Source organism: Panthera leo, chromosome A3 (assembly GCF_018350215.1).
Source record: "Panthera leo isolate Ple1 chromosome A3, P.leo_Ple1_pat1.1, whole genome shotgun sequence".
NCBI lineage: Eukaryota > Metazoa > Chordata > Mammalia > Carnivora > Felidae > Panthera > Panthera leo.
In genome coordinates, this window is record NC_056681.1 from 123,722,374 (window position 1) to 123,749,439 (window position 27,066).

The window sequence follows — 27,066 nt, forward strand, 5'->3', positions numbered from 1 at the left end:
TTGCTAGCTTATTCTACAATAACAAATAACTCAAAAATCTCCGCAGTTTACAACAACAAAGATTTATTTCTTGCTCCCATTACATGTCTTTAACTGATTGATTGCACCTCTATTCTGTATCTTCTTCATTCTGGGACCCTGCTCAAATGAATAGTCCCAACATGGGACATACTGATCTTGGGGTAGAGAGGAAAGACAAATGGGAGAATCCTTCAATGAACCATCTGTTAACATTTCATTGTCCAAAACAAGCCATATAGCCAAGCTTGATACCAATGGGTCACCAAAACCAAGTCTTTCGGTGGAAGGGCAGGAAATTATTGGGAATAACTTTGTTGCTTAAATGACTTCCTGAAAACCTATTTATCCAAACAATAGATCACTCAACTATCTCCTTCACAGGACAACAGATCTCTCAACTGGGCACATCTGCTTGTTTATCAAATGACTTTACTCATCAGAATCATGGGATACAAGCAAAGTAAAGCTCAGGGGAAAATTCATAGCTAAAAAAATTTATATTTACAAATAAGACTCAAGTTAAGAAAAAGAATGCCAAGGAAAGCAGAAGGGAAGAATCATAAATAACGCATATGCAATAATGAATTTAAAAGGAGAAACATATAAATCCAAGAAATGTTTTTTCCAAAAATCTTAAACCTACATTAACATAAATCTTTAGGTCATCTGATCAAGTGAGGAAATGGGCAATACCATGAAAGCACAAAAGCTGGAAATGATAAGGGAATAACCACAAATAGAGGAAACTGCAAGATTCATAAGTGAATATTTTGCTCAACTCTTAGTAAATTAACTTGAGAAACTGAATTAAAAGGGTGATTTTAGGAAAATATAAATTGCTGTTAGTTCCAATACTACTCAAATTATTCCAGAGCATAGAAAAAAAAAAAAAAAAGGAAAGAAAATGTCTAAATTCTTCTTATGAAGCTAGTGTAATCCTGGTAACAAAAACCCTAAAAGAAAGCTACATATTAATCCCACTTATGAATATCAATATAAAATCCTACATAAAATATTAACCAATAGAATATAGTAGTGTATTAACATAACATTTTATGATTGTTTATGTTTTTGAGAATACTCCCAAAATAGTGCCCTCCATTTTCATCAGGGTTCTAAAAAAAAATCTGAAGACTAGGAATAGAACATATGGAGACCAAAACATCATCTGGATTTCCAATAAAGGCTATATTAGGGTCCACAGTTGACATGTTAGTCCAAAGGGGCTGCACAGTGAACCCCAGAATTAGATTTACTCAAATAGCATTCAGTTAGGGTGGAGACTTGCTCAGGTTATATCATGGAGAAGCAAAGACCTCCTACATGCTGTGGGAAGCTAGCTCGGAGAAGAAAACAGAAATGAGCTAAGCATGCCCGGTTTATTCTTCCAAAACTTATATATCATGCAAGTCACTCCACTTTCCTGGGGCAGAGAGAAGAAGGGATTGAGAGAGGCCAGGAATATTACATTCATTTAGATCCTTCACCTTGGAGAGAAACATTGGAAGTGGAGAATACATTTTAGCTTTAAAAAAAAAAAAATTCATTTGGTTTGACCATGAGTCTATGGTCTACATCCCTCAAGAAAGAGACCCATAAGGAGAGTCCTGCTCTTACCCTCAGGAGGCTATTCCACCTAGAATTGGGTAATCTGGGGCTTCGATGGACAAGATAGATTTCTCCCCCAGAAGGCTATGAACTGGCCCAGAAGAGTACATTATATAATAAATCCAAAGCCATGCTATCCTCAAGGCTGAAATTTTATTCTCCATTCTTTTTTCTATCTTAATTTTTGTTCCTGCTGTGCTAAAACAGAGGTTGTGCAATCAGTTTAAATGACAATCTTAAGGTACTCCAATGGTAAAACACAAATCCTTTTGTTGTCTTAGAAGCCCCCAACTGGAACCTTGAGGATGCAGTCAGCTAAATCCATTTTAGAGAAATTCAAGAAATTGAATAAGAACTGGGTAATAAAAAGATATTACTGAGTTATTGTTAATTTTATGAGGGGTGATAACAGTGCTGCTGTTTCTGTTATTAAAAGTCCTTATGTTAGAGACTCACACTAAAATATTTAAGGTTAAAGTAGTATCATTTTAAGAATTTTCTTTTAAATGTTTCAGCAAAAAAAGCAAACAGACAAAAGACAGTCAAGTGAACATACTGTAGATGTAGTAAGTGCTAGACTGTTAGAGATGTTCAAGGTATCTCAAAATCCCAGGAGCCTAATTCTGCTGCCTAGAAAAATTAGGGCAGTGTTACTTGAGTATTGGAAAATGCATACAGACTTTTCTGGTCTATTTGGGGGTAGGGTTACCAAGGAAGGCAACTGCATTCTAAACACAGGACATGGGATATGTAAGGGCACACAGGTTTGGATGTTGAAATACACATGGAAGAGCTCAGGGCAATTCATTAGTAAAAAATGTGCACAACCCTAGTGAAAACATATAAGGTAAAAAGTGTTATTTGTTTTGATTGTGCAGTTATGACTAGAATCAACTTTTTTCCACTGGATCATGCCATTTCAGACCAGTTAATTTTGTTAAATTATCTCCTCATCTAGAATGCCATTTTCCTTTTCCTTTATGAAAATACCAGCTATCTTTCAAGACAGGACTCAAGAATTCCCTTCAGTCAAAAGCTCTCCTTACCCAACATATAGTTAACTGAATTCCTCCTCTTCTGACTTAAGGGCATGCTATTCACTGTGGCACTGGATGATGAGCTCGTCTACAGTATCAGGACAGTTTTATGTGGGATAATCTCATCTCCTGGGCTAGAAAAAGTTAACTCAAACCAAGTCTAGAACAATACTTAAGATCTTATAGGACTTATCTGTGGGGCATTTCCCCAGACACAGGGAGAGGGCCAGATGTGAGCAGTCAAAAGTTCACCCATCTACTCAACTCCCACAGATGCTCTTTGGGGTTGATATTTCAGTTTTACTAACCAGGGGCAAGAATCACCCCCAAAATGAAAATGAATGTGGTTCTATGACCTCCTTAAATGTTACAAAAATGGGTAATGCCAGAACTAAAAGCTGAGATCCTTTAGTAATATTGGAATATTAACATTTCTTTTAAAAATTTTTGTTTAACTTTGTTAATTTCAGTTAAGAATTCTAAAGAAAAGCACGAATGAAAATGGAATCTAAGAATGGATTTGAACTCTATGGTAACAATGTGACTACATTTTATTTTTTTTAGGAACTAGGCTATGAAAAGACAAGCAAGCACGACTCTTTTAAAGGTATCTAAATCCAAGAAGGCAAAGTTTAACAGAGAAACCATAATGCAGGGCAGGAGAAGAGTAGACATTTTAGTTCCTCTGTTATGTGGTACCCAGGATCACAGAGGGCGGTATCTCTGATGGATAATTTAGAGAGCTGAATTGTAGGCTTGGGTCTCATTAAAGCTATTAAATATGTTAGCTTGGTTGGTTTAGGCTGAGAATAAGATGGCTTTGCAATTTTTAAGATCACAACATAATGCATTTTTAAACTATAAATTAAAAAAAAAACTAACACATATGGCTAAACCCAAAGAAAGCTCAATATTAGAGAAAAACATAAATTAGCTGAGTCGGTTGGCTTTCTCTCTGTCAAGACTAAATACTTGTCAAAAGTCACATCAAGCAGGAATATTCAGCCAACAACAGGACAAAGGTACACTGAGGGGAAATATTTGGTGGAAGAGAAGGCACAGTGTTTTGGCAATAGCTAATATTCTGAAGCTTGAAATCTACTTGTTTAATATTGTTCATTTGTTTACAAAACAGAAATGATCTAAGCCTTTATTTAGTTGGTATATTCCTTTCCTATTGCTGCTTCCACAAATTACCACAAATCTGCAGCTTAAAACAACACATATTTACTCTCTTATACAGTTCTGGAGATCAGAACTTCAAATTCAACTTCACTGGGCTAAAATTAAGGTGGTGACAGGCTTTTTGTTCTTTTGGGAAGATGTAGGAGAGAATCCATTTCCTCGCTTTGTCCAGAAATTGGCTACCTACATTCCTTGGTTTGTGGCCCCTTCCTGCATCTTCAAGCCAGCAGCATAGCACCTCATTATCTGTTTCTTTGATAGAACTGTTGCTTCCACCATCACATTCTCCTTTCTGATTCTGCCCCCCTCCACTTTCCTCTCCTATGGCCCCTTGGTATTACATTAGGTCCACCTGGATGATCCAGGATAATCTCCCCATCTCAAGATCCTTAACACATCTTAATCACATCTGCAAAGTCCTTTTTGTCATGTAAGGTAACATATTCACAGGTTCCAGAGATTAGGACATGGACATCTTTGGAGGACCATTTTTCAGTCCACGACTATTCAACAAATGGATGATATGGAAAGACATTTTGATTTATGAAAAATTCCATTTTTATTTTCCTAGGGAATTTCCATTAAAGTCTCCACTGAAAAATAAGAAGGAATAATTTGTAAAAGTAACAATATTACTAGTCCACAAAAACTAGGTTGAACAGAGCAATTCATTTCTGAGGAATCCAATAAAATGGAAACATACTGTACTCTAAAGGAATATTCATGTGTAGCTAGTCCCAATCTCTACTTTGTCTTTAATTTATAGTGATAGCTGAACTACATCTCCCATATTTTTCTTATCCTCACTGTACCCTGCCCTGACATTAAAAGCTTCCTTATGATGTGGGTTTCATTGAGGGGAATTAATGGGTCATATTGATGGATTAAAATGAAACATTTGGAGTTGCAGTTACATTATGTATGGTGAATGACCTTGAAAGTCTTAAAAATATTATTTTAGTCTCTCTGTAATATATATATATATACATATATATATATATATATATATATATATACATGTGAGATGTATCAAATATCTAAATGTTGATGTTTGCCAGATTTAAAAAAAAATCATTCTTTTTATAAGCAATGAAGGCAATGCTATCATTGAACAGTACTTCTGCAAGAATTTCCAAGTCTCACAGCTCAAGTGTGCTGGCTTTTAGGGCCATCTATCTCTTTGGGTCTCTGCATAATTAAATGCCAGCTGGCACAGGATAGCTATAATATAGGAGTTAAATATGGTTTTATGAATGGTTTAGCTATTGATTTTTAACTTACATTTAAGATAAATAAATCTCTAAGTGGATCAGTTTTCTTGATCTAAGGTGTTTGAAAAGATATTAATGTGGATCTCAGGGTACAGCAGAGCTATCCTATGGAGGCTGCATGAAGCAATTGTATGTTTCACAAGCTTTTAGAATTATCTATACTTAAAAATTTACAAAGAATAAAATTCACTATTAGAGCCAATGGAAAACCACAACTCAAAAGTCACTGATATTTATGACTAGTGGTTCTATCTCTAGAACATATATTAAGAACAAATTTTAGTTTTCTTCTACACTTAGAAAAAAAACTTTATTTTCTTCTGTGTCTTTGCTCTTTTTCTTCCTCTTGTCCCTTTTTACATAATCTTCAATCTACATATCCTAGTTCAAAGGGGGTCTAACCAAGATTTTCAACTTTATGTGCAATGGAATAATGAGGAAGAAGGGAACATATTCTACGACTAAGTGCAGGTCCTTCTGACATCCTTATAACATCCACCAGAAATATTCCTTCCTATCATAAATATCTAGGTGTTACATTTTTCTCTGTTTCAATCTCACTGCTATTGTGGGCTCTCCATCCCTTCTGCAGTGTCCCCAACTACTCTCTTACTTCCATGAAAGGGTCCTCAACAACTGTGGCAGTTTCTAGGAGTTATCTTCAAGTGTCCCCACATAGCTGATCTGGGCCATATCAGAAATGCAGCCATTTTCCTCTCTTTCTCATCAGCAACATCGCCCATGAAATGCCAAGAGGCTCTGACGCTACCTCCACTGCACTTTCTTCCTTGTAAGGGCTGCATATGGTTGACAGTCCCCTGAAATCATTTCATGTCCTTGGACACCGTGCAGACATTTCTGTGCTCAACAAGAGACATATTTCCTTGGTATCATATTTAGTCATGGTAGTTCCTGAGGGGAACTACTTTAGGATCCCAAAATCTCTCATAGATTTTGTGGGAAAATTACTTCTGTCTGCTTCCTGCTATAATCCTTCTCTCTCTAGGACTCAGACATGAATTTGAATGGATAGGGCAAAAAGAAGACCATTATCTGAGACCATCATCCTGAACTCTGACTTCAAATTTCTCTTCCCCTTCTAGAACTATATAAAGTGTTTGGCACAAAACTTGGCATGTAATAAATGTTCAATAAATATTAGATGACAAAAGTCTCTGTCTCTTCTTTTGGTCATTTACATTCCTTAGAGTTCCATAATTAGCCTATTCGACATAAGCCTCAATTTACATTTTAAAGGTTTCTTTCCATAAATGATTCCTTGCCACTCAGTCATGAAGTTAAATAATCAGAAAACCTTGCATCGCATCTTTTTGTGGACATTGCTACATCAATAAAATGTGGAGTCCATTCCTGAATGCTCTTATAAATGAGTCCCTGGATGTCTCTAGAGTAGGTCAGCCACTGGCCAATAGCCAGTGAGGAACTGTGAGCTAGAGTAGGTCAGCCACTGGCCAATAGCCAGTCAGCCAGTGACTGGCCAACAATCACATGACTGAGCTCAGCTGTAGATTCTCCAGCCCCAGGGGATCTTTGAGATGTCTGCGTTTCTGACCAATGAGCTTGGCTGCAACCTCATGAACAACTTTGAGCTAGATCCTCGCATCTAGGCTACTCCTAGATTCCTGAGCCTCAGGAGATAATAAATTATGTGAGATAATAAATGCCTGCTGTTTTAAGCTGCTATGTTTTGGGTAATTTGTTAAGCAATAATAGGTAACTAATGCACTCCTTACTCTTGATTCTTACCCTTTTAGCTCCCCATCATCAGACATTAATGCATTTCATTTGTTTATTGTGTTTCTGTGAGACCAAGTGTTTTCTCTTTGGATTGCCTCTGTGTCCTCAGTGCCTGGAAGAGTTTGGAATGTAATAGGTGGTCAATAAACATTGAGTAATGAGAGTCTAAAATTTTCATGTAAAAGGTTAAAATTTTTCAATTTCATATACTGTTGTTAAATCAGTGTACAATTGTCTAATTTTATAGCCATGTGTGTTTACAGTAAACACTCTTGTGGAATGTTTGCCTACTCCCTATGATCCCCTTCACTGGAGCAGAGGGCCCCTCTGTATAAGGTACAATATGACCCCTAGCCCATGTCACTGATGATTGGACGACTGCTAAAAAACAGATCCAAGCTGAGCCAATCTGAAATTCTCCCCCTGAGTATTTGGAATTAAAATCAAGAGAGTGAGAAGAAAGAGCCTCCCTGTGTGGCTGTCCCTGTGTGTCAGTCTGCACAGCCTACAATGTACTACCATAACCACACCAAAATTAACACAGAGGTGGATTTCTTTCTTCTATGTTTTCATCCCAGGATGATCAGAAGGCTTTATGCAACAGCAGCTACTCAAGGATACAGCCTGTTGGGACAGACACCATCTTGAATGTTGTCATCACTGTGCCAAAGAAAAAGCTGAAACTTTGAAGGATCTCACACAAGGAATCAACTGCTCAGCCTGGAAGTGACATAACATTTTTCCTCACAACTCATTGGACAGAACTGCTCACATCCTCTTGGTCTCTCTCCTCCTCTCACTCTCCTCCCAAGTATAAAGGAAGTGCATTCCTAGCAAATGCCTAGAAGGTAGGAAGTAGAAACTATTTGAACAGCACTAATGACTCCTCATCTAAACACAGATTGCATGAGCCATGAACAGCCATATACTTTCAGGTAGCCTAGGGATTGAAGAATGATGACAAAACAGATGTCCAGAGAGAAGTGAAGTCAGGAGAGAATTCTACCTCAGTTCCCAACTGTTTGTTTTTCTTTTTCAGGTCCTGTTTCAACTTTGTACTGAGATATGAATGCATTCTTGCCCTTAGAGTTGGAAATCAATAATTCTGTGTGGGATATGTTAACTTTGAGATGCCTATTTGGCTTTCAAGTGGAGATGTTAGGGAGGCCATCTGATCTATAAGCCTGGAACCTATGGGAGCAGTTTAGGCTGCCGATGTGACTTTGAGAATTGTCTATAAATGGTATTTAAAGCTGTGGGGGAGGAGGGAAGCATTTATATAGAGCAGCGGATGAAGGATAGTGCTCTAAGATATGAGGCAGCTAATATTAAAGGACAGTATAGAGGTTTCTCAAAAAATTAAAAATATACCTACTATATGATCCAGGAATTGCACTACTGGGTATTTACCCAAAGAATAAAAACACCAATTCAAAGGAATATATGCACCCCTATGTTTATCACTGCACTATTTACAATAGCCACATTAGGGAAGTGGCCCATGTATCCATCAATGGATAAAGAAGTGGTGGCATATACATTCAATGGAATATTATTTAGCAATGACAAAGAATGAAATCTTACCATTTGCAACGACATGGATGGATCTAGAGTACAATGCTAAGCAAATTAAACCAGTCAGAGAAAGACAAATACCGTATGATTTCACTCATAAGTGGAATTTAAGAAACAAATGAACAAAGGAAAAAATAAATAAAAGAGACAATCCAAAAAACAGACTCTTAACTATGGAGAACAAACTGATGGTTACCAGAGGGGAGGTAGGTAAAATTGGTGAAGGGGATTAAGGGTACACTTACCATGACGAGCACTGAGTAATGTATGGAACTGGTGAAACACTGTATTGTACACCTGGAACTAATATAACACTGTGTGTTAACTACACTGGAATTAAATTTTTTTTAAATAAATAAAATACATACAGGGAATGAGAATGAATGTAAGAATTATCTTCCACTAGATCTTCTGGCTGATTTCTTACCATTTAGGTCAGTTCAGATACTTGCCTGGCTGCCCAACCTAATTTAGCCACTCTCTTTCACATTGTCCTTTAATTTTCTTTTGTTACTTTCTTCTTTCTTACTTTCTCAATTATCTGATGTCCTTCAAGAAAGCAAAGATCCTTCTCAGAGAAGATATTTACAAATGACATATCAGAAAAAGGGTTAATATCCAAAATCTATAAAGAACTTATCAAACTGAACACCCCCAAAAAAATAATCCAGTGAAGAAATGGGCAAAAGATATGATTATACACTTTTCCAAAGAAGACATCCAGATGACTAACAGACACATGAAAAAATGCTCAATGTCACTCATCTTCAGAGAAATACAAATCAAAACCACAATGAGATACCACCTCACACCAGTCAGAATGGCTAAAATTAACAACACGCAGCAACAGATGTTGGCGAGGATGCAGAGAAAGAGGATCTCTTTTGCATTGTTGGTGGGAATGCAAGCTGGTGCAGCCACTCTGGAAAACAATATGGAAGCTCATCAAAAAGTTAACAATAGAAGTACCCTACAACCTAGCAATTGCCCTACCTGGTATATATCCAAGGGATACAAGTGTGCTGTTTCGAAGGGGTACACGCACCCAATGTTTATAGTAGCACTATCAATAATAGCCAAAGTCCATCGACGAATGAATGGGTAAAGAAGATGTGGTGTGTGTATATATACATGTATATATGTGTGTGTGTGTGTGTGTGTATGTATATATATATATATATATATATATATATATATATATATATGATGTGTATATGTATATATATACATATATATGTATACATGGCATATACATATATATACATATATATACCATATATACACATATACACCATATGTATATATGTATATGTGGTATATATATGTATATGTATGTATATATATGTATATGTATATGTATATGTATATGTATATGTATATATACACACCACATCTTTATCCATTCATATGTATGTATATGTATATGGACACCATATGTGTATGTGTGTATATATATATATATATATATACATATATATATATATATACACACACACACACACACACATATGGTGTGTGTGTATATATATATATATACATATATATGTACATATACATACATACAATAGAGCGTTACTCAGCAATCAAAAAGAATGAAATCTTGCCATTTGCAACAACATGGATGGAACTAGAGGGTACGCTGCTAAGCAAAATAAATCAGTCAGGGAAAGACAAGTATCATATGACTTCACTCATATGAGGAATTTAAGATACAAAACAGATGGACATAAGGGGAAGGGAAGTAAAAAGAACATAAAACAGGGAGGGGGACAAAACATAAGAGACTCTTAAATACAGAGAACAAACTGAGGGTTGCTGGAGGGGTTGTGGGTGGGGGCATGGGCTAAATGGGCAAGGGGCATTAAGGAGGACACTTGTTGGGATGAGCACTGGGTGTTATACATAAGGGATGAATCACTGGAATCTACTCCTGAAAACATTATTGCACTATATGCTAACTAACTTGGAGGTAAATTAAAAACAACTAACTAAATAACTAACTAAACAAACAAACAAACAAACAACAAAAAAGAAAGCAAAGATCTTTCTCTCTTGTCCCTAGCATCTGAAACAATACCTAGCACACAGCAGGCAATATATATTATATATATATATTTTTTTTTTAAAGAATAAATAAATGAATGCTGCAGTGCAAATCCATTTCACAAAAATATTTTGTGGATCATCTGTTGTAAATGCTAGAAGTGATGACAATTATACATATTCTTAGGTACAAATTACTATACATCAAGACGATTGTCTTCCCACCAAGCATTTCTCTATGACTACCATGTAATGCAGAGCCATGAAAAGAGTATGACCTGAGAAATAGCAGTAGCAGCAGCATTATCTCTGAATTTGTTTGAAATGCAAATTCTAGGCCCCACTAAAGACCTACTAAGTAAGAATCCCTGTTTCAACAAACTCTCTAGATGACTCTTATGCACACTAAATTTCATAAGCATTGATGGAGGATAAAACTAGAAAAGATTATTTGATTTCAAAATACCCAGACCTTCAAATAAATTAATACATGCATAAGAATATTAACACAGTCTTTATACAAGGACTGTATGGAGCATAATTTGCAAGGAAGTCTCTTTCTTAATTAGACCTGGAAACCAGTGTGGAAAAAGATACTCACATAAAAATTCCACAATGCAAGTTTACCTGGAATAAATGCCAAATGGATCCTATAAGCCTCACAGCACACTCCACTCCACTACTTGAGCAGAATCGTTTGAACACAGCTTTACAGAATGCTCACCATGTCTCATACCCTATTCTAGACCTAGAGAATACAAAGATAAAAGAAGGAAGGGGTACTTGTCCTCCAGGACCTCACAGTCTAATGCTGAAGACAAATAAGCAACCTAACAGAATATAAATGGTGATATAGGACTAAAAAGGAGGGACCTCACCATACCTGGGGCACCAGGGAATGCCATTCCAAAGTGAATCTTGCATATGTTGCAGTTGGGGTGGTGGTGGTGGAGGGATTAGGGAATGGAGGAAGAAGAGCATACTGGACAGAGGGAAGAGTGTGCACAAAACAAATGAAAGCTTTAATGAAGACAGCATGAGCATTCCAGAAACAGCAAGAAGACGTGGAAAACAATGAGGCTGCTTCAAGTAATCAGGTATAGAAGAGTAAGTGCTTCAACAATAGCAGAGGGAGTGGGAACTCATCCAAGCATGAGGTACCATATAGAGTTGTAGAATCCAGCTCTGCCAAGTGAGGTTGGACAAGTTAATTTTCTGTGCCTTACTTTATTGTGCAGATAAAAATGGAGATAATCATAGAGTGGCCATCAGTCTGGAAAGAGATCTTTGTTTTTAAGTGATTGAACTCTCTTGGTTAGGTTTTCTGGCATAGGCTTATTTAATGAAATCAGAGACATAAATCACTTGAGCAAAGCACCACAAATGTATTCACAAGGATTCAAAGAAAGGCTGCATTAGTTAATCATGTTCATTGAAATGCACACAGAGTTGTGCATTAGTGATGAGAAAAAATACCTTGAACATATCATGTAATGCCATTGCAATGTAATCACTCATTTAGTTTGTGTATTTGTGTTGCCAGATTCTATGGTCACATGTTAATACTGACCTCATTGGGCTGTTGGGAGGATTAAAAATGAGTTAATTCATTAAAAAAAAAAAAAAACCTCTTAGGAAGTGAGAGGCTTTTTCTAAAATCATTAACTATTGTTATTAAGGAAGTAAAACTGAAAAATGGAGAAGTAATGCATAAGAGGTACCAGTCCGCTGCTAACAACCCATTGGATGGTGGTCCTATCACTGATGGATACTGATGTTGAATACAAAAGAATCAAAGCTTCTTTCCTAACTGTGGGTAAGATTACTGGTTTGCCAGCCTACTTGTCTGCTTCCCTCTCTGGCTATAAAACGACGTCACATTCACTACTGCATTTTTGGACAGATGAACACGGATCAGCTACTATGCGCTGGGTACTGAGAATGCAACAGTTCACAAGATCAGCGTAACTGTCTTCACGGAGCTTGGGTACGTTAAGTTCGAAATATCTCTGGATTCGACATTTTCCACATTTTTCTAAAGTGTGCAGTAGCAGAGGCTGGCCCTCTTAATGCTAACAAACAAGGTCCACTGAGAATCAACTTTCCTATGCATATGGGTAAGGGAAAGAAAGAGACGAAACCATTAACGGAGGAAGGGAGGACAACGCGGTAAGGGAAGAAGCAAACGAGATTGACTGCAATAAGAGGAGGATAACATTCAAATGAAAAGGAAGACAAAGGTCCAGAACAGCTACACCCTCCCGACGCTCTCGCTGAACAGGAACACACGCCACAACCCACGCTCAAGAGCCTCGCAAACCTGAGAACGTCGCGCGTCTTCAAAGGACCGCCTCTCCGCAGCCGTGCCCGGCGCCGCGCTATGACGTAAGGGTAGACGGGACTTCCGCTCCGAGTGCCGCCTAAGCAGCATCGTTGCGATAGAGCCCGCTGTTTTCTAGGCTGACAGGTGAGGCATTGCCGTGGGGGGACGATTTTGCGCGAGAACCGACAGGCAAGCAGGCACAGGGGAGCCAGAGACCTTCCTCTGTGTGGTTTCTCGTAGAGCCTGTGTTGCCCTGGGCCAGACGGCCCGCAGGGCGTAAATGACTGCTGCGACCGCTCGAGGTTCGGATCCACTCTGATGCTGTCCCAGCAGTCGCTCCTATGGGCGCGGTAAGGAGCCATTTGTACTAACTGCAGCCTGCCTGCGGGACGTTTATGGCGGCCCTTTTGGGAGTAGGGGCTTGGACATTGGGCAGTTGGCCGGGAAGAAGTGACTAGCAGGGGCCAGTCTGGGCCGGAGACTCCACAAAGATCAGAGTTCTTGCACCTCTAGGAAATTCTAAGAGTTCTAAGCCTCTAACTAGGCCTGGACTAGTCACTGTCTTCCCTCGAGCGTCCCACTTATCCATCGGAGGGGTCATTAAAGGCTGTTTTGGTTTGACCTCAGTTTTCTCCGTCGGATCAGCTTCCTCCCCCCATCCTCTAACAAATTTGTTACACCAGGTACCCTTGAGTATTGACTCGTGGGCCAGTCTCTGAACTTGACACTTCCCTACCACATGTTTGATGTTCAGTCTTAGTTGCTCAAATATTTTTCTGTGGCACCGACGTCAGAACCGAGCTCCTTCCTTTGAACTTAGAATGTAGCATGTTGGGGAAACCGTTGGGGCTTTCAGTTGCCTCAACTGCTTGCCCTGCATCATGGTATTTTAAATAAGGAGACTGTGCCTCAATTTTTCTCATCTGTAAAATGGGATACATTGGTATCCATTGGTTAAGATTGTTTTATCAAACAAGATAATTCTTGTGGCACTTAGAACAGTGTTTTACACACAATAAACACTCCATAATCGTCCACTGTTACCGAATGACACACCCATACCCACACCCACTTCACAGCTCTCTAGATGTTCTTTGCAGCAGGCATCTTGTGCTCACACTGCTTTATAATCGCTCTTCACCCTAAGGCCTTAACTGTAAATTCTTACCCTTGAGTTTTTTTATTTTTTCACACAAGGCAAGATGAGACATGTATTCTTTGATTCACAAATTCATTTCTCCTCTCACAAGTAGTAACAGAGCACCTGCTTTGTGTCTTGTATGCCAAACACTGGAAGAGTTCATAGTCTATATCTGAACCCGTAGTTCTTAGCCACTTTTGTTCCAAGAGCAAATCCCTGTGATGAAAGAGATAGACATAACAAAAAGAAACCCAGAAAACTTAGGGGAAATCTCTGAAATCTTTATTCATGAAGTTTTTTTTTTTTTTTTTAAGCTTCTTTCTAAAATGATAAATAGGAAAGTCTCTTTTGGTTCCCCCCATCCCCCATTTTTCCACCTAAAGGTGAACGCCTGCAGGATTTTGGTATAATGTGCATCATGCCCATTCCTTCTCTGACTTTCTCCTACAATACTGTGCTATTTATTCAGATTCTATAGTACTACATAAAATTTCAGAGTGCTATGTGACTGGAAAATACTGGAATAGGAGTCAGAAGACTATAGAATTGATTTTGCCATTTAAAAGCCCCGTAACCTTGGACAAATAACATAACATCAGTTGTACGTCCTGTCGTGCAGGCATTGTTAAAGTCAGAGGACGAGAATGTACTGCACAAATGAAAAGAATTACAAAGAAGGTGGTTTTGTTGCGACTGGTGAGATTATCATCAAGTCAATATAGAAAATGATGACTTCCTCTAATATGTTATTTGGAGAAAGATGAAATGAATATAAATTTAATAGTAAGCAGACTAAAAAAGGTTCTGTTTATGCATCTATTATGTGTTGACTTGCAGCTGTATGTTTTGAAGCTTACATGTGACTGTGTGGTAAGATTCCTGGTTTTTCTCTTTAATTCCACTTATACCAATTGCAATTAAATAAATACATGTGTAGTTTCAAAAACTTTCTTATTCTGACATAAATTATATATTGACAGGAAGTTGCAAAAAAAATGTATAAGGAGGTCCCCATGTGCCATTCAACTAATGTTCCCCAATGGTAGCATCTTGTATAACTATAGTATAATTTTTTAAACCAGAAAATTGACATTAATGTATCTACAGAATTTATTGAGGTTTCACCCATTCCATAAGCACTCATTTGTGTGTGTATATAGCTTCATATAACCACCATTTTCTTTATAGCCACAACCTTCTCATCCTACCTCAGTCCTTAACCCCTGGAAACCACTAGTCTGTTCTCCAACTCTTTAATTTTGTCTGTTTCAAGAATGTAGTATAAACACAACCATACAGTGTATAACTTCTTGAGATTACTTCGCATTAATTCCTTTGAGATCCATTCAAGTTGTCGAGTGTATCAATAGTTTGTTTCTTTTTATTGCTGAGTAGTATTCTATGGTATGATTTACCATAGTTTGTTTAACCATTCACTTGTTGAAAGACATATGGGTGGTATCCAGTTGTGAACTATTACAGTTACGACTAGTATGAACCTTTGTTTGAAGGTTTTGTGTGAACATGTTTTTATTTCTCTGGGATAAATGCCCAAGAATGCAATTGTGCTAGGTCACATGGTGTGTATTTAGTTAATATGTATGATATGATTTTTCTTCTTTACCATCTTGATATGGAGGATTACATTGATTTCTTAATGTTAAATGTACCTGAAATAGATCCCACTTGATCATAGCATATAATAATTTTTATACATTGCTGGATTCTTTTTGCTAATATTTTATTAAGGTATAGATATGACAGGCATTGGTATGTAGTTTTCTTTCTTTTTTTGTGCTGTCTTTGTCTGGTTTTGTCTTTTATCAACCCACTAGTACTCTACAGTCTTTAGTGATAAACCCCTATTTCATTCCTAATATTAGTAATTTGTGTCTTCTCTCTTTTCATCTTAGTGGAGTTTTATTGATTTTATTGATCTTTTTCAAAAAACTGCTCTTTATTCCATTCATTTTTCTGTACGTTCAACTTTAAAATTTTTTTTAATGTTTACTTTTGAGAGAGAAAGAGAGAGAGTGCGCATGAGCAGTAGAGGGGTGGAGAGAGAGACACACACAGAATCTGAAGCAGGCTCCAGACTCTGAGCTGTCAGCACAGAGCCCAAATCAGGGCTCAAACTGTGAGATCATGACCTGAGCTGAAGCCGGCCGCTTAACTGACTGAGTCACCCAGGCGCCCCTACCCTTTCCACATTTCATATGTAATTGTCCTATTTCCTCTATATACATTGAGCACCACATCAAATAATGCTATGAACTTTTGGTTCAAGCATCAAATATGATTGAAGAGCTTCATAAGGAGAAGGATAGTCCCTTATATTCGCCATTGCTTTTAATCATTCCATTGTTCGTCCTCCTCTGAAGTTAAACCTTATTCACTTACTTCTTTCTGTTTGGAGAACTTCCTAAGGATAGGTCTGTAAGGGACAAATTCCTTTAGTTTTTCTTCATTTGAGAATATCTTTATTTCCCCTTCATTCTTGAGAGGTCGTTTTTCTTGATACGGGATTTGTAGTTGATAGTCTTTTTCCTTCAGCACTTGAAAAATGTTGTGCCACATTTTCCTGGCCTCCTTGATATCTAATGAGAAATCTGACATTCTAATTACTGTTCCCTTATAGATACTATTGTCATTTCTCTGTGGCTCCTTTAAAGATTTTTTTCCCTTATTTTGGTTTTCTGAAGTTTGACTATAAGGTGCTTTGTATTTCTGTAGTTAAGAAACTCTGTCCCAGTAAATATGAAAATTTATTATGTGAAAAAGATTGTATTTTAATTCAGTGGAGGAAAAGATGTTTTCTTTATTAAATGGTATTATCTTAAAGAAAACAAAGCAGATACTTATACAGGTGGATTAACACTTTAAATGTAAAAACTAGAATAACAAAAATGAAAATAAACATCTAAGAAGCTGTATGTAAAATATAGGAATCCAGAAAAGGGCCAAGGGTCAGGAATATACAAAATTCTCTTGCAAGTCAATAATAAAAAGATAACCCATTTGGAATGTTGGCAAAGAATATGAATAGACAGTTCATAGAAAACAAAGTCCAAAAGCCCAGCAAACATGAGAAGATGTTCAAATGCACTAGCAGCCAGAGAAATGCAAACTAAAGAGTGCGATGTTTTATACGCGAAGACTTAAAAGAATTAAAAATAATGGTAACTCTTACTGATGATAGGATTATAGAGGGAAAGATACCTTCCTAGATTGCTGGATGAAATGTGATTCTTACACCCTTTTGGAAAGCCATCTGGCAATACCTATTAAAATTCAACCCAGGAATTCCACACTTGGGAATCTGGCCATTAGAAACAAAAGAACTGGTGTATATGGATATATGTAAGAACATGGGGATTTAAGAGTACTTATGGCAACATTGTCTCAAAATACTGGGAGTCAGTGGAGCGCCTGTCAGCAGGGAAATGGTCACATGAATTATAGTGTATCCATATTATAGAACCATTGAAAATAATGAATTGGAGTTACACTATTTGACTTAGCAGGATTTTTGTGTGTTATTATGAAAGTAAAATACATCGGAGTGTGTATAATATGCTCCTACTTACCAAATACTGACAATTCATATTTATCAAAATTCATATAAATGTTTATGTATATGTGTATGTGATTATAGAAAGATATGGAAGACCTTATACTGAGTTAGTAACTTGAGTTTAGGAGTAATATGCATGGACGTGAAAAGGAGAGGTAGAAATGAGGCATATAAAAGATTAAAAAGTAATTGACCATTTTTTAAAAATCCCAGTATATATTATATCTCATTTATACATTCAAATGAAATTGTGCGTGTGTGTGTAAAATTTCTCAAACAAAGAACATGACCTCTGGAGTCATTCAGACATCTGGGTTCAAATTCTGACTCTACCACAGTCCAGTTTACGGGTTGTGTGACCTTATGCAAATTCCTTAGTATCTTTCAGTCAATTTTCTTCTCACATGTTTTGTTGGGGTAGAGGGAGGAAACAGTAGTACCCATCTCATAAGATTTGTTGTGAGGGTTAAGTGATGACAATATGTATAAAGTGTTTAGCACAGTGCCTGGTTTATAGAAAGTACTCTTAAAATGTGAGTTCTTACTATTGCCTCACTTCTTTTGCTCTTTGACATTTGTATGTTTTTAAAAATTCATTACCAGCTTCTAACTTTCTGGAAACATTCCCCTGTGGCTTATATGACTTTACATATCTTCTTAGTTCATGCCTGTTTCTAATTGTTCTTTTCATTTTTTAGCTGGCTTTTTTTTTTTTTTTTTTTTTTCTTGCTTAGGGAAATTCCCCTCCCCCAAAATTGCAGCAGGAGCTGTCAAAGAATCTTTTGAGTTAGGTGACTGGGTGAATAATGGTACTCTCTATAACAACAAAGTCAGGATCTAGGATGGGATCTGTAGAGTTTATTTTTGAAACAAGATGATTTTAATTTTTGACACTTATAAAAGTTTGGTGCATCAGTGAGGCACCCAGATGAAAATGCTCAGTAGTTAGCACTCAAAGGGATGAGGGCCTGGGGCAGAACCTTTGGGTACAGTCAATGGAGGAGGAAAAGGTTCTCAGTGACGATGGGGAGGTATCATAGAAGCCAAGACAAAGGAGCTCTTTAAGAAGGAGCTGGGCAGGGGCGCCTGGGTGGCGCAGTCGGTTAAGCGTCCGACTTCAGCCAGGTCACGATCTCACGGTCCGTGAGTTCGAGCCCCGCGTCAGGCTCTGGGCTGATGGCTCAGAGCCTGGAGCCTGTTTCCGATTCTGTGTCTCCCTCTCTCTCTGTCCCTCCCCCGTTCATGCTCTGTCTCTCTCTGTCCCAAAAATAAATAAACGTTGAAAAAAAAAAAATAAATAAAAAAATAAATTTAAAAAAAAAAAAAAAAAAGAAGGAGCTGGGCAAATCATCTCTCTACTGTGACCTTTCTGGAGCTTTAGCTCTGTGGGTCCCACTTTCTTCTGGTATTGTCGCTTATTGTCTTGCGACACTTGCTGTGTTCATAACTGAATCAGCTTCCTTTCCTCCAACTAACTTCCTTTCCCCAGTATTTCCCCTTTGTGTGGACTAGTGCTTTCATTCTCCTCATCTTTAGCGTCAGAATCTAAGTCATCTTTGCACTCACCCTTCCCTGGCTTGTCATACAGAATCAGTAAATTACTAAGACTCTAGTCTCTCATTCAACTCCTTTATTCCCAGCCTCATTTCCTGCTTAGGTTATTTTGATAGTATCCAAGCTTTAGTGTATTCTTCTGGGGTTTTTTTTTTTTTTTTTTTCCCCGTCTTTCACAGTCTTTTTAAAAGAACTACATTAATCAAATCCTTCCCCATTTTAAAAACCATCAGACTTCCTGTGCCTTCAACACCTTCCCAAACTGTTCAGAAAAAGAGAGTGAGATGTTAAAGGGAAAAGTTAATACAATCACCATTGACAAAATTGGTCAAATCAGCTCTTAGAAGGTTGTATGTATATTCTGTCCCTCTCTTAAAGGGTCAAAAATTCTTATTAGTGTAACTTGAAAAGTTCTGCAGAACTGAAATTTATGTATCTTTGTTTAACTTATTTTGGTAGGTTGTGTTTTCCAAAGTTGGCCACAATAACTCCCATACCGCATATTCTTCTTGCAATGACTTTGACATGCTTCATTTTGAGAGAGGTTCATTTTTCCTCTCTTTGAATATGGGTAGGCTGTGGCTAACATGCCACTGATGCCATGTGACTTGTGAGGCTAGGTCTTAAAAGGTTACTGTTTTAATTTGGTCCTCTTGAGACAATTGCTGTTGAAACTCAGCCATTATGTTCTGAACAAGCCCAAAATAGTCCATGTGGAAAGACCACATAGAGTTGTCCAGTGCAGGTGTTCCTGGCCAAAACCTATCTGACAGCAGCATCTGTCATCAGACATGTAAATGGAGATACTTCCAGATGGCATCTCCTGCCCCCAGTGTACATATCACACACCCGGCTGTTGAGTCTTCTCAGCAAAGGTCCCCAACATTATGGATTAGAGATAGGCTATTCTCCTGCTGTGCCATTTGTCAATTCCTGACCCAAAGAATCCATGAATATAGTAAAATGGTTGCTTTAAGCCACTAAATTTTGGGGTAATATGTTATGTAGCAAGAGTAACTGGAACACTCATAAAATATATGTGATCTTGTTTGTGAATAATGACAGCTTGCTTTCTTTTTATCCAATTCACATACTTTTATTTCTTTTCTGTGTCTTATTGTATTGGCTAGGACCTCAAGTACAACACAGAATAGAAGTGTTGATAGCAGATTTGTCTTGATCTCAAACTTCCGGGTCGGAGGTGGGGGTAGGGTTGGTTTTCAGCATTGCACCCTTAATAAAATGTTTGCTGTAGGTTTCTTTTATAGATACTTATATTTCATCAAGGGAGATCCCTTTTTTTCTTTTTTTTCTAAAGAGTTTTTTCATGATTCTTTATTGGATTTTATCAAGTGTATTTTCTGTATTGGTTGAGATGGTTATATGGCTTTTCTCCTTTATTCTGTTAATGCAGTAAATTGACTAAATTTTGAATGTTTAAACAGCCTCACATTTCTGATATATACACTATCTGATTGTCATGTATGGCCATGGTATGAATCACTGGATTTGGTCTGCTAATATTTTGAATAGAGTTTTTGCATCTATGTTCATGAGCGAGGTTGGCCTGTAACTTTTCTTTCTTATAATGTCAGGTATTGATACCAAGATATGCTGGGCTCATAAAATGAGTTAGGAAGTGATCTCTCTTTTTCTGTTTTCCGGGCAACTCTGTTAGATTGGTGTTATTTCTTCCCTAAGCATTGACTCTCATCTGGCCCAGGAATTATGGACTCAGTGTCTTTACTAGCTATTGGACTATTAAGAGTCTTCTAGCCTTTTTATGTTTGTCTGTATTGGAATTTGCCCATATCAAATGTATTGGCATAAAATTCTTCATGATATTCTTTATCATTTTGATGATATAACTCCATTATATTTTTAATGTCCATAGAACCTAGAGTGATAGCCTCTTTTCCCATCTTATTGGTTATTTGTGCCCTTTTTCTTTATGAGTCTTCTCAGGGGCTTATTTATTTATAACTCTTTTGAAAGGCTAACCTTTTGGCTTTGTTAATCCTCTGAAATGTAAACTTTTTTCCTATTCCATTAACTTCTATTCTTTATTATTTTCTTTTTTCTATTTTTCTTTATTTGGATTCATTTATTTTTCCTAACTCCTTAAGATAAATAGTTACATCTTTAATGTCCAGCCCTTTTTCCCTAATATTTTAGAAAGCATTTTAAGACTTTAAATTCTCCTGCAGTCATACCTTTATCTGCATCCCATACTTTGAAATTTCTTATTTTCATTATTCATTTCATTATTACTTAGTTTTCAATTACATTGTGAATTCTTCCCCTATTCATCAGTTATTTGGACATTTATTGTTTAATTTCCAAAAATTGGGGGATTTTCTTATTATTTTTGTTATTTTTATCTAATTTCCACTGTGGTTAGAGAACATACTCTATTATTTCATTTTTTTGGAAATTTATTGAGACTTGCTGTATGGTTCAGTATATGGTCAGTTTTGGTAAATGTTCATGTGCACTTGAAAAGGATGTGCATTTTGCAATTATGTGGTACAGAATTCTACACATGCTGATTGTGTTAATTATGTTAATATAAATATTATGTAATTAAGTTTTCTATATTTTTATTGGCTTTTTTCTTTGTTTATTATTTCAGATATTGAGGTATGTCAGAATCCTCTACCACGATTGTGGTCCAATCTATTTCTCCCTTTACATTTGCTAATTTTTAATTTATCTCTGGAGGCTAAAATATTATGTACATACTTATTTAGAATTGTTATGGTCTCCTGGTGGATTGACTTTTTGAAATGTTCCTGTTTATGTTTCATGTGCTTCTTACTTTAAAGTTTACTTTTTGAATCTGACTTCAGTATAACTATACCATCTCTTCTTTGATTAGTATTTCCATGGTTTATTGTTTCCATCCTTTTACTTTTATACATTATGTATCCTTATTCTTAATGTGTATTATTTATAAGTAGCACACAATTACTTGTTTTATTTTTATCCAATCTGATCATCTTTGCCTTTATCTAATTAATGTAATTGGTCTATTTACACTTAATTTATTACTGTTATATTTGGGCTTAAGTAGTTTTACTGGTTTTTTTTTTATTTGTTACACTTGGTCTGTATTACTTCTCTGCTTTCTTCTTATATTTATATTAATTATATTCTCTATTTCCTCTTTTATTACACATTCTTGAGCAGTTCTTTTATTGGTTACTGATTTTTCTAACAGATTTTTTTTTCCAGTACTGTTTTTTCTCTAGCTTTTCATATGGTTTCAACACAAGGCTTTCCTTGCTAACATGGGATTGAACTTAATTCTAATGTACGTTTTAAACTAATTTTAAAACAACCCCCAGACTCACCAGATTCATAGAGCTCTCCAGTATGTTAACGTTCATTAATAGAGTAACTAAAAACTTAACAGAACTTTAAATAAAGCTTCTGCTGCTGTTTTTGTACATATTTGTACTTCTTTTGTTGTGTTTTGAAAACAATTACAAATTTTATATCTCATCACTGGGACTTAAAAAATTCAATTTTCACTTGTTTAGTCACTAAATATTCTACAAGTAGTTTTAGTACTAGTGCCCAGAAACATCATTAATTAACTGTCAGTCAGGGCTCAGGTACATGCAAAGTATATGCTCTGCTCTGTGTAGTTGTGGGACATTAACACAGCCCTAGTGTTTTAACTCTGAAAGAAAATCATCTTACTACCTCTGTTTCAAAGTTAGTGTACTTTAATTGAAGACTATCTGGACATTGCAACACAAATTTGGTTGTGCTTGTCACAGCAAGTACCCTCCTTGATACCCATCTCTCATTTGGCCCATCCCCCACCCAGCTCCCTCCATCAACTTTCAGTTTATTCTCTATAGTTAAGAGTCTGTTTTATGATTTGCCTCTTTTTCCCCTGTCATCCGTTTCATTTTCTAAGTTTCATTTTCCACATATGAGTGAAATCATAGTATTTGTCTTTCTCTTATTTTGCTTAGCATATCCTATAGCTCCATCCATGTCATTGGAAATGGCAAGATTTCATTCTTTTTTATGGCTAAGTAATATTCCATTATATACATATAGTACAACTTCTTTATCCATTCATCAGCTGATGGACATTTGGGCTCTTTCCATTATTTGGCTACTGTTGATAATGGAGCTATAAACATTGGGGCGGATGTGCCCCTTCAAATCAGTATTTTGTATCCTTTGGGTAAATGCCTAGTAATGCGATTGCTAGATCATAGGGTAGTTCTACTTTTAATTTTTTTTTTAATGTTTATTCATTTTTGAGAGAGAGAGACAGAGTGAGAGCAGGGGAGAGGGAAAGAGAGAGGAAGACACAGAATCCGAAGCAGGCTCCAGGCTCTGAGCTGTCAGCACAGAGCCTGCTGTGGGGCTTGAACTCACAAACCATGAGATCATGACCTAGGCCAAAGTCGGATGCTCAACCCACTGAGCCACCCAGGCACCCCTCTACTTTTAATTTTTTGAGGAACCTCCATACTGTTTCCAGAGTAGATGTACCAGTTTGCATTCCCACCAAGATCGTAAGAGGGTTCTTCTTTCTCTGCATCCTCCCCAACATCTTTTGTTTTCTGTGTTGTTAATTTTAGCCATTTTGACAGGTGTGAGGTGATACCTTATTGTGTTTTGTTTTGTATGACACAGGTTTTTTAAAAATACTTTTATCATTTGCAGTTCTTACATGCATGAATAAAGCAGAATTCTTATTGAGTAGCCAAAATGAAATGCAAATGTTATTTGGATTTGGATGCTAAAGCTAAATGAGACTCATTTATAACTCCACTTGCAAATATTTTTGTTCATTAATGTAGCCTCACTGTCTCACCGGCTGACTTTATAATAAATAAATAGTATAAATTTGAACTGTAAAATTTATACTGATCAAATGCTGCTTTTCTGTTTTATATATTGTCTAGGTTTGTGTAAGATTTAATTGGAAATTTTTTTTCTAAATAAAATTAAACCCATTAATAAAAACAGATGAACACCTATATTTAGGTAAGTAAAGCTTACCTAAGTGACACAAATTGTATTCACACTTGGTTTTTATCCACCCTAAGTCTTGCTGGTTATCAAAGCTGATTTCATTTAAGATTGCTTATAGGCTGTGTGTGTAGGTAGGGCCATCAGCCTCTACTATTATATACTTAGAACACATTGTCCCTTCTTAATTGGACACTTGTTTGCAGACCAAATCACCTTGGATTCTTAGGTAAGGAAGAACTTGAAATTTCTTACTGTTAAGGTTTCCTTTGCTTTTCATTTATTTATTTATTTTTTATTACTACTATTATTATTATTATTATTATTATTTTTGGCTATGTGGGAATCAGAAACATAAGTGTGAGTAAAATTAAAAGATGCTCTGTTGGGGCGCCTGGGTGGCTCAGTCGGTTGAGCGTCCGACTTCAGCTCAGGTCATGATCTCGCGGACTGTGAGTTCAAGCCCCGTGTCGGGCTCTGTGCTGACAGCTCAGAGCCTGGAGCCTGCTTCAGATTCTGTGTCTCCCTCTCTCTCTGCCCCTCCCCTGCTCACATTCTGTCTGTCTCTCTCTCTCAAAAATAAATAAAGATTAAAAAAATTTTTTAATAAATAAAAACATTAAAAAATTAAAAAAAAAAAAAAGATGCTCTGTAATACATAGGTTTACTCCAGGTCTCTTAGTTGTATTTTATTTGAGGTATTTTAGAGGTGTAATTAATTTTTTGTTTTCCAGATTTTATAGACTGTATTTGAATTTCTTATCTATTTGAATTCTCATTAATTTTGTGGCTAATCAAACTCCCAACATGTCATTTGTTTAAAGTTAAGTATTTATGAATAGAATATAGTTAATAACTTTGGATTCTCTTCTAGTGCAAGTATGCAGTTTATCCAGTGTCTTCTCGGATGGTGCTCTAATTTAATGCAGTATAGAACAGTTAAATCTCATTGTTTCCAACATTTTATAAATGTCATAAGAGCTTTATAAATATACTCTGTTTTGTGACAGTTTCAGAGATTGGAGTACAGTGACATGTGTTAGTGAACTAAAGATCGATCCTTAAGAAAATGTGAGATGATACTTTCATTTATTTAGTCAATTTATTTTGAGTGAAGAGGAGTCCCCACTTTTTGAGTAAGAATTTTTTTTATTTTCTAAGTCGTTTTATTTGGGAAAGTTTTAGACTTTGGGTTACACATGGAGATTGGGGTGTATGTTAATGTTTTCTTCCTTCCTGTGTCCAATCCTTACCTTAACCTAAGGTGGCTGTCAATCTGGGGAGGTTTGGGTGGTGCCGGTAGTGAGTTTGTTGACTGTTGTGCTGTGAGAGTATGGCATGACATGAATAACAAGTGCATAGATTACCAGGTGAAGTTTACCTGGTTACCTTTACCACCGTTGACTTATGTTAAAGAAAGGTGCTGTGAGTTTAGAGTTTATTTGAGGTGTTCAGGGAAGACCTCAAGTAGGAGGTAGGATTTGAGCTACGTCTAAGATGGGAAAGATTTGAAGAAAAAAATCTGGATAGACAATGCAGGATGTATCAATCTAGATCCATTCAAGAGACAGAAGCCACACAGTAACTCACATGGTTAATTTAATATAAGGAATTATTAAGCTGTGGAAGAAGAGAAACTATAAAGTTACTGTATAAAGAAAACTCTAAAGATCCCCTAGGGATGAGGGAAAGTACCCAAGAAGAGACAAACTGGGAACGTGGGTTTAGATCTTATTTAAAAGGTGTGGTTGCAGCCCAGTGTGTGGTAGAGAAAGTTGGTGGTTGCCTGCGCCAAAGCTGATCCACAGTTGCCATGTCAGGACCAGTGAACCAAGACTGGTGGGAGGGTGTGCAGAGTGAACCAGGGTGCTGGTGTAGGTGTGAGGTCTGGAGCGTGTGGTGCCTGCATGGAGGGCCACAGGAGCAACTCCAAGTGAGTTGAGGCTGATAGGCAGGTACAGAGCAAGTTGGGACACTGCTTTGGGTACTGCTGGAATAGGGAGTTGAAGAAGCTTCCTTTTTTTTTTAAGCAACCCAGAGCTCTATTGGGCAAGGCACTTCCAGCCTACTGTGTGTGACAGAGGTCAGGTGGCTGGCTCTTCAGTGTGCATGTGAGCTGAGGAGAGGGTGCAGGGAGCAGCCACCTGGTCTGAGGTACTATCTGGGACTCTTGCTACATTGCTGCTGCTGCCAGAATAGAGAGCTAGAGGAAGAAGAAACACTTTGCAGCCAACCAAATGCTGGACAAACTGTACTCTATAGGCACCTAGTATTAGAGTAGGGTTTTGTTTTGTTTGGTTTGGTTTTTCAATCTTGGCGCTGTTGACTTTTGGGCTAGATAATTTTTTTGTTGTGAGTGTTATCCTAGGTGTTATAGGATGTTTAGTAGGATCTCTGGCTAATCTGATCCTGATTCATACTCCTGTGAAATCTTTTACTTCACTGAAGATGTGTCTCTCTGTTTCTCCTTACTCTTGTGGTTTGTTTTAATTTTGTGTGTGTGTGATCCTATAATCCAGAATAGATGAGTGGTCATATACCTAACATATATGCTTGTGTTTATTGAAATTTGCCTTTTTTAAAAAATTCTTGAATATTGTCTTTGGCCCAAGGTTTTACATTTTAGCAACTCATTTTATTGTTTTTCTCCTCTCATTTAGAAATGGACTCCAGTATCAAGGAGGAAGTTCCTGTGCATGAGGAATTCATTTTATGTTGCGGGGTTGAAACCCAGGTTCTAAAATGTGGGCCCTGGACTAACCTCTTCAATGAGCAGAGAGCCAACAGGCCTAAGCTGCTTATTTTTATTATTACAGGTAAGTTTAAAAATCTGGATGAGGAGTCTTTATACAGATACTTCTACAACTTTTTCAGATTTTAAAGAGAATTTGATAAATATAAAAAGCTTTGTGGAAAGAAATAAAATCACTCAAACTATTAATAACAACCACGCTTAGTACTTTAGTGGCTGGGCT

General features: G+C 36.9%; 2 protein-coding genes across 3 annotated transcripts in view; one reads left to right on the forward strand and one right to left on the reverse strand.

The window, feature by feature from the left end:
• The window catches only part of LOC122216577, a 126,285-nt gene extending 113,429 nt beyond the window's left edge, over positions 1–12,856 (reverse strand). Inside the window, exon 1 of one of the 2 annotated variants that reach the window (XR_006200977.1) lies at positions 12,819–12,856. Coding sequence is in view for 1 of the 2 variants with exons in the window: in XM_042933589.1 (XP_042789523.1) it covers positions 11,382–11,403 (22 nt within the window). In the remaining variant the exon portion in view is untranslated. Of the gene's footprint in view, positions 1–11,381; positions 11,478–12,818 lie in introns of those variants that run through there. The other variant, XM_042933589.1, reaches the window with a different exon arrangement.
• A 38-nt stretch (positions 12,857–12,894) lies between these two features.
• LDAH (lipid droplet associated hydrolase) overlaps positions 12,895–27,066 on the forward strand; it is a 111,067-nt gene continuing 96,895 nt past the window's right edge. Inside the window, exons 1-2 of the mRNA XM_042933592.1 lie at positions 12,895–12,965; positions 26,752–26,907. Coding sequence (XP_042789526.1) covers positions 26,754–26,907 — 154 coding nt within the window. The 5' untranslated portion in view covers positions 12,895–12,965; positions 26,752–26,753. The remainder of the gene's footprint in view (positions 12,966–26,751; positions 26,908–27,066) is intronic.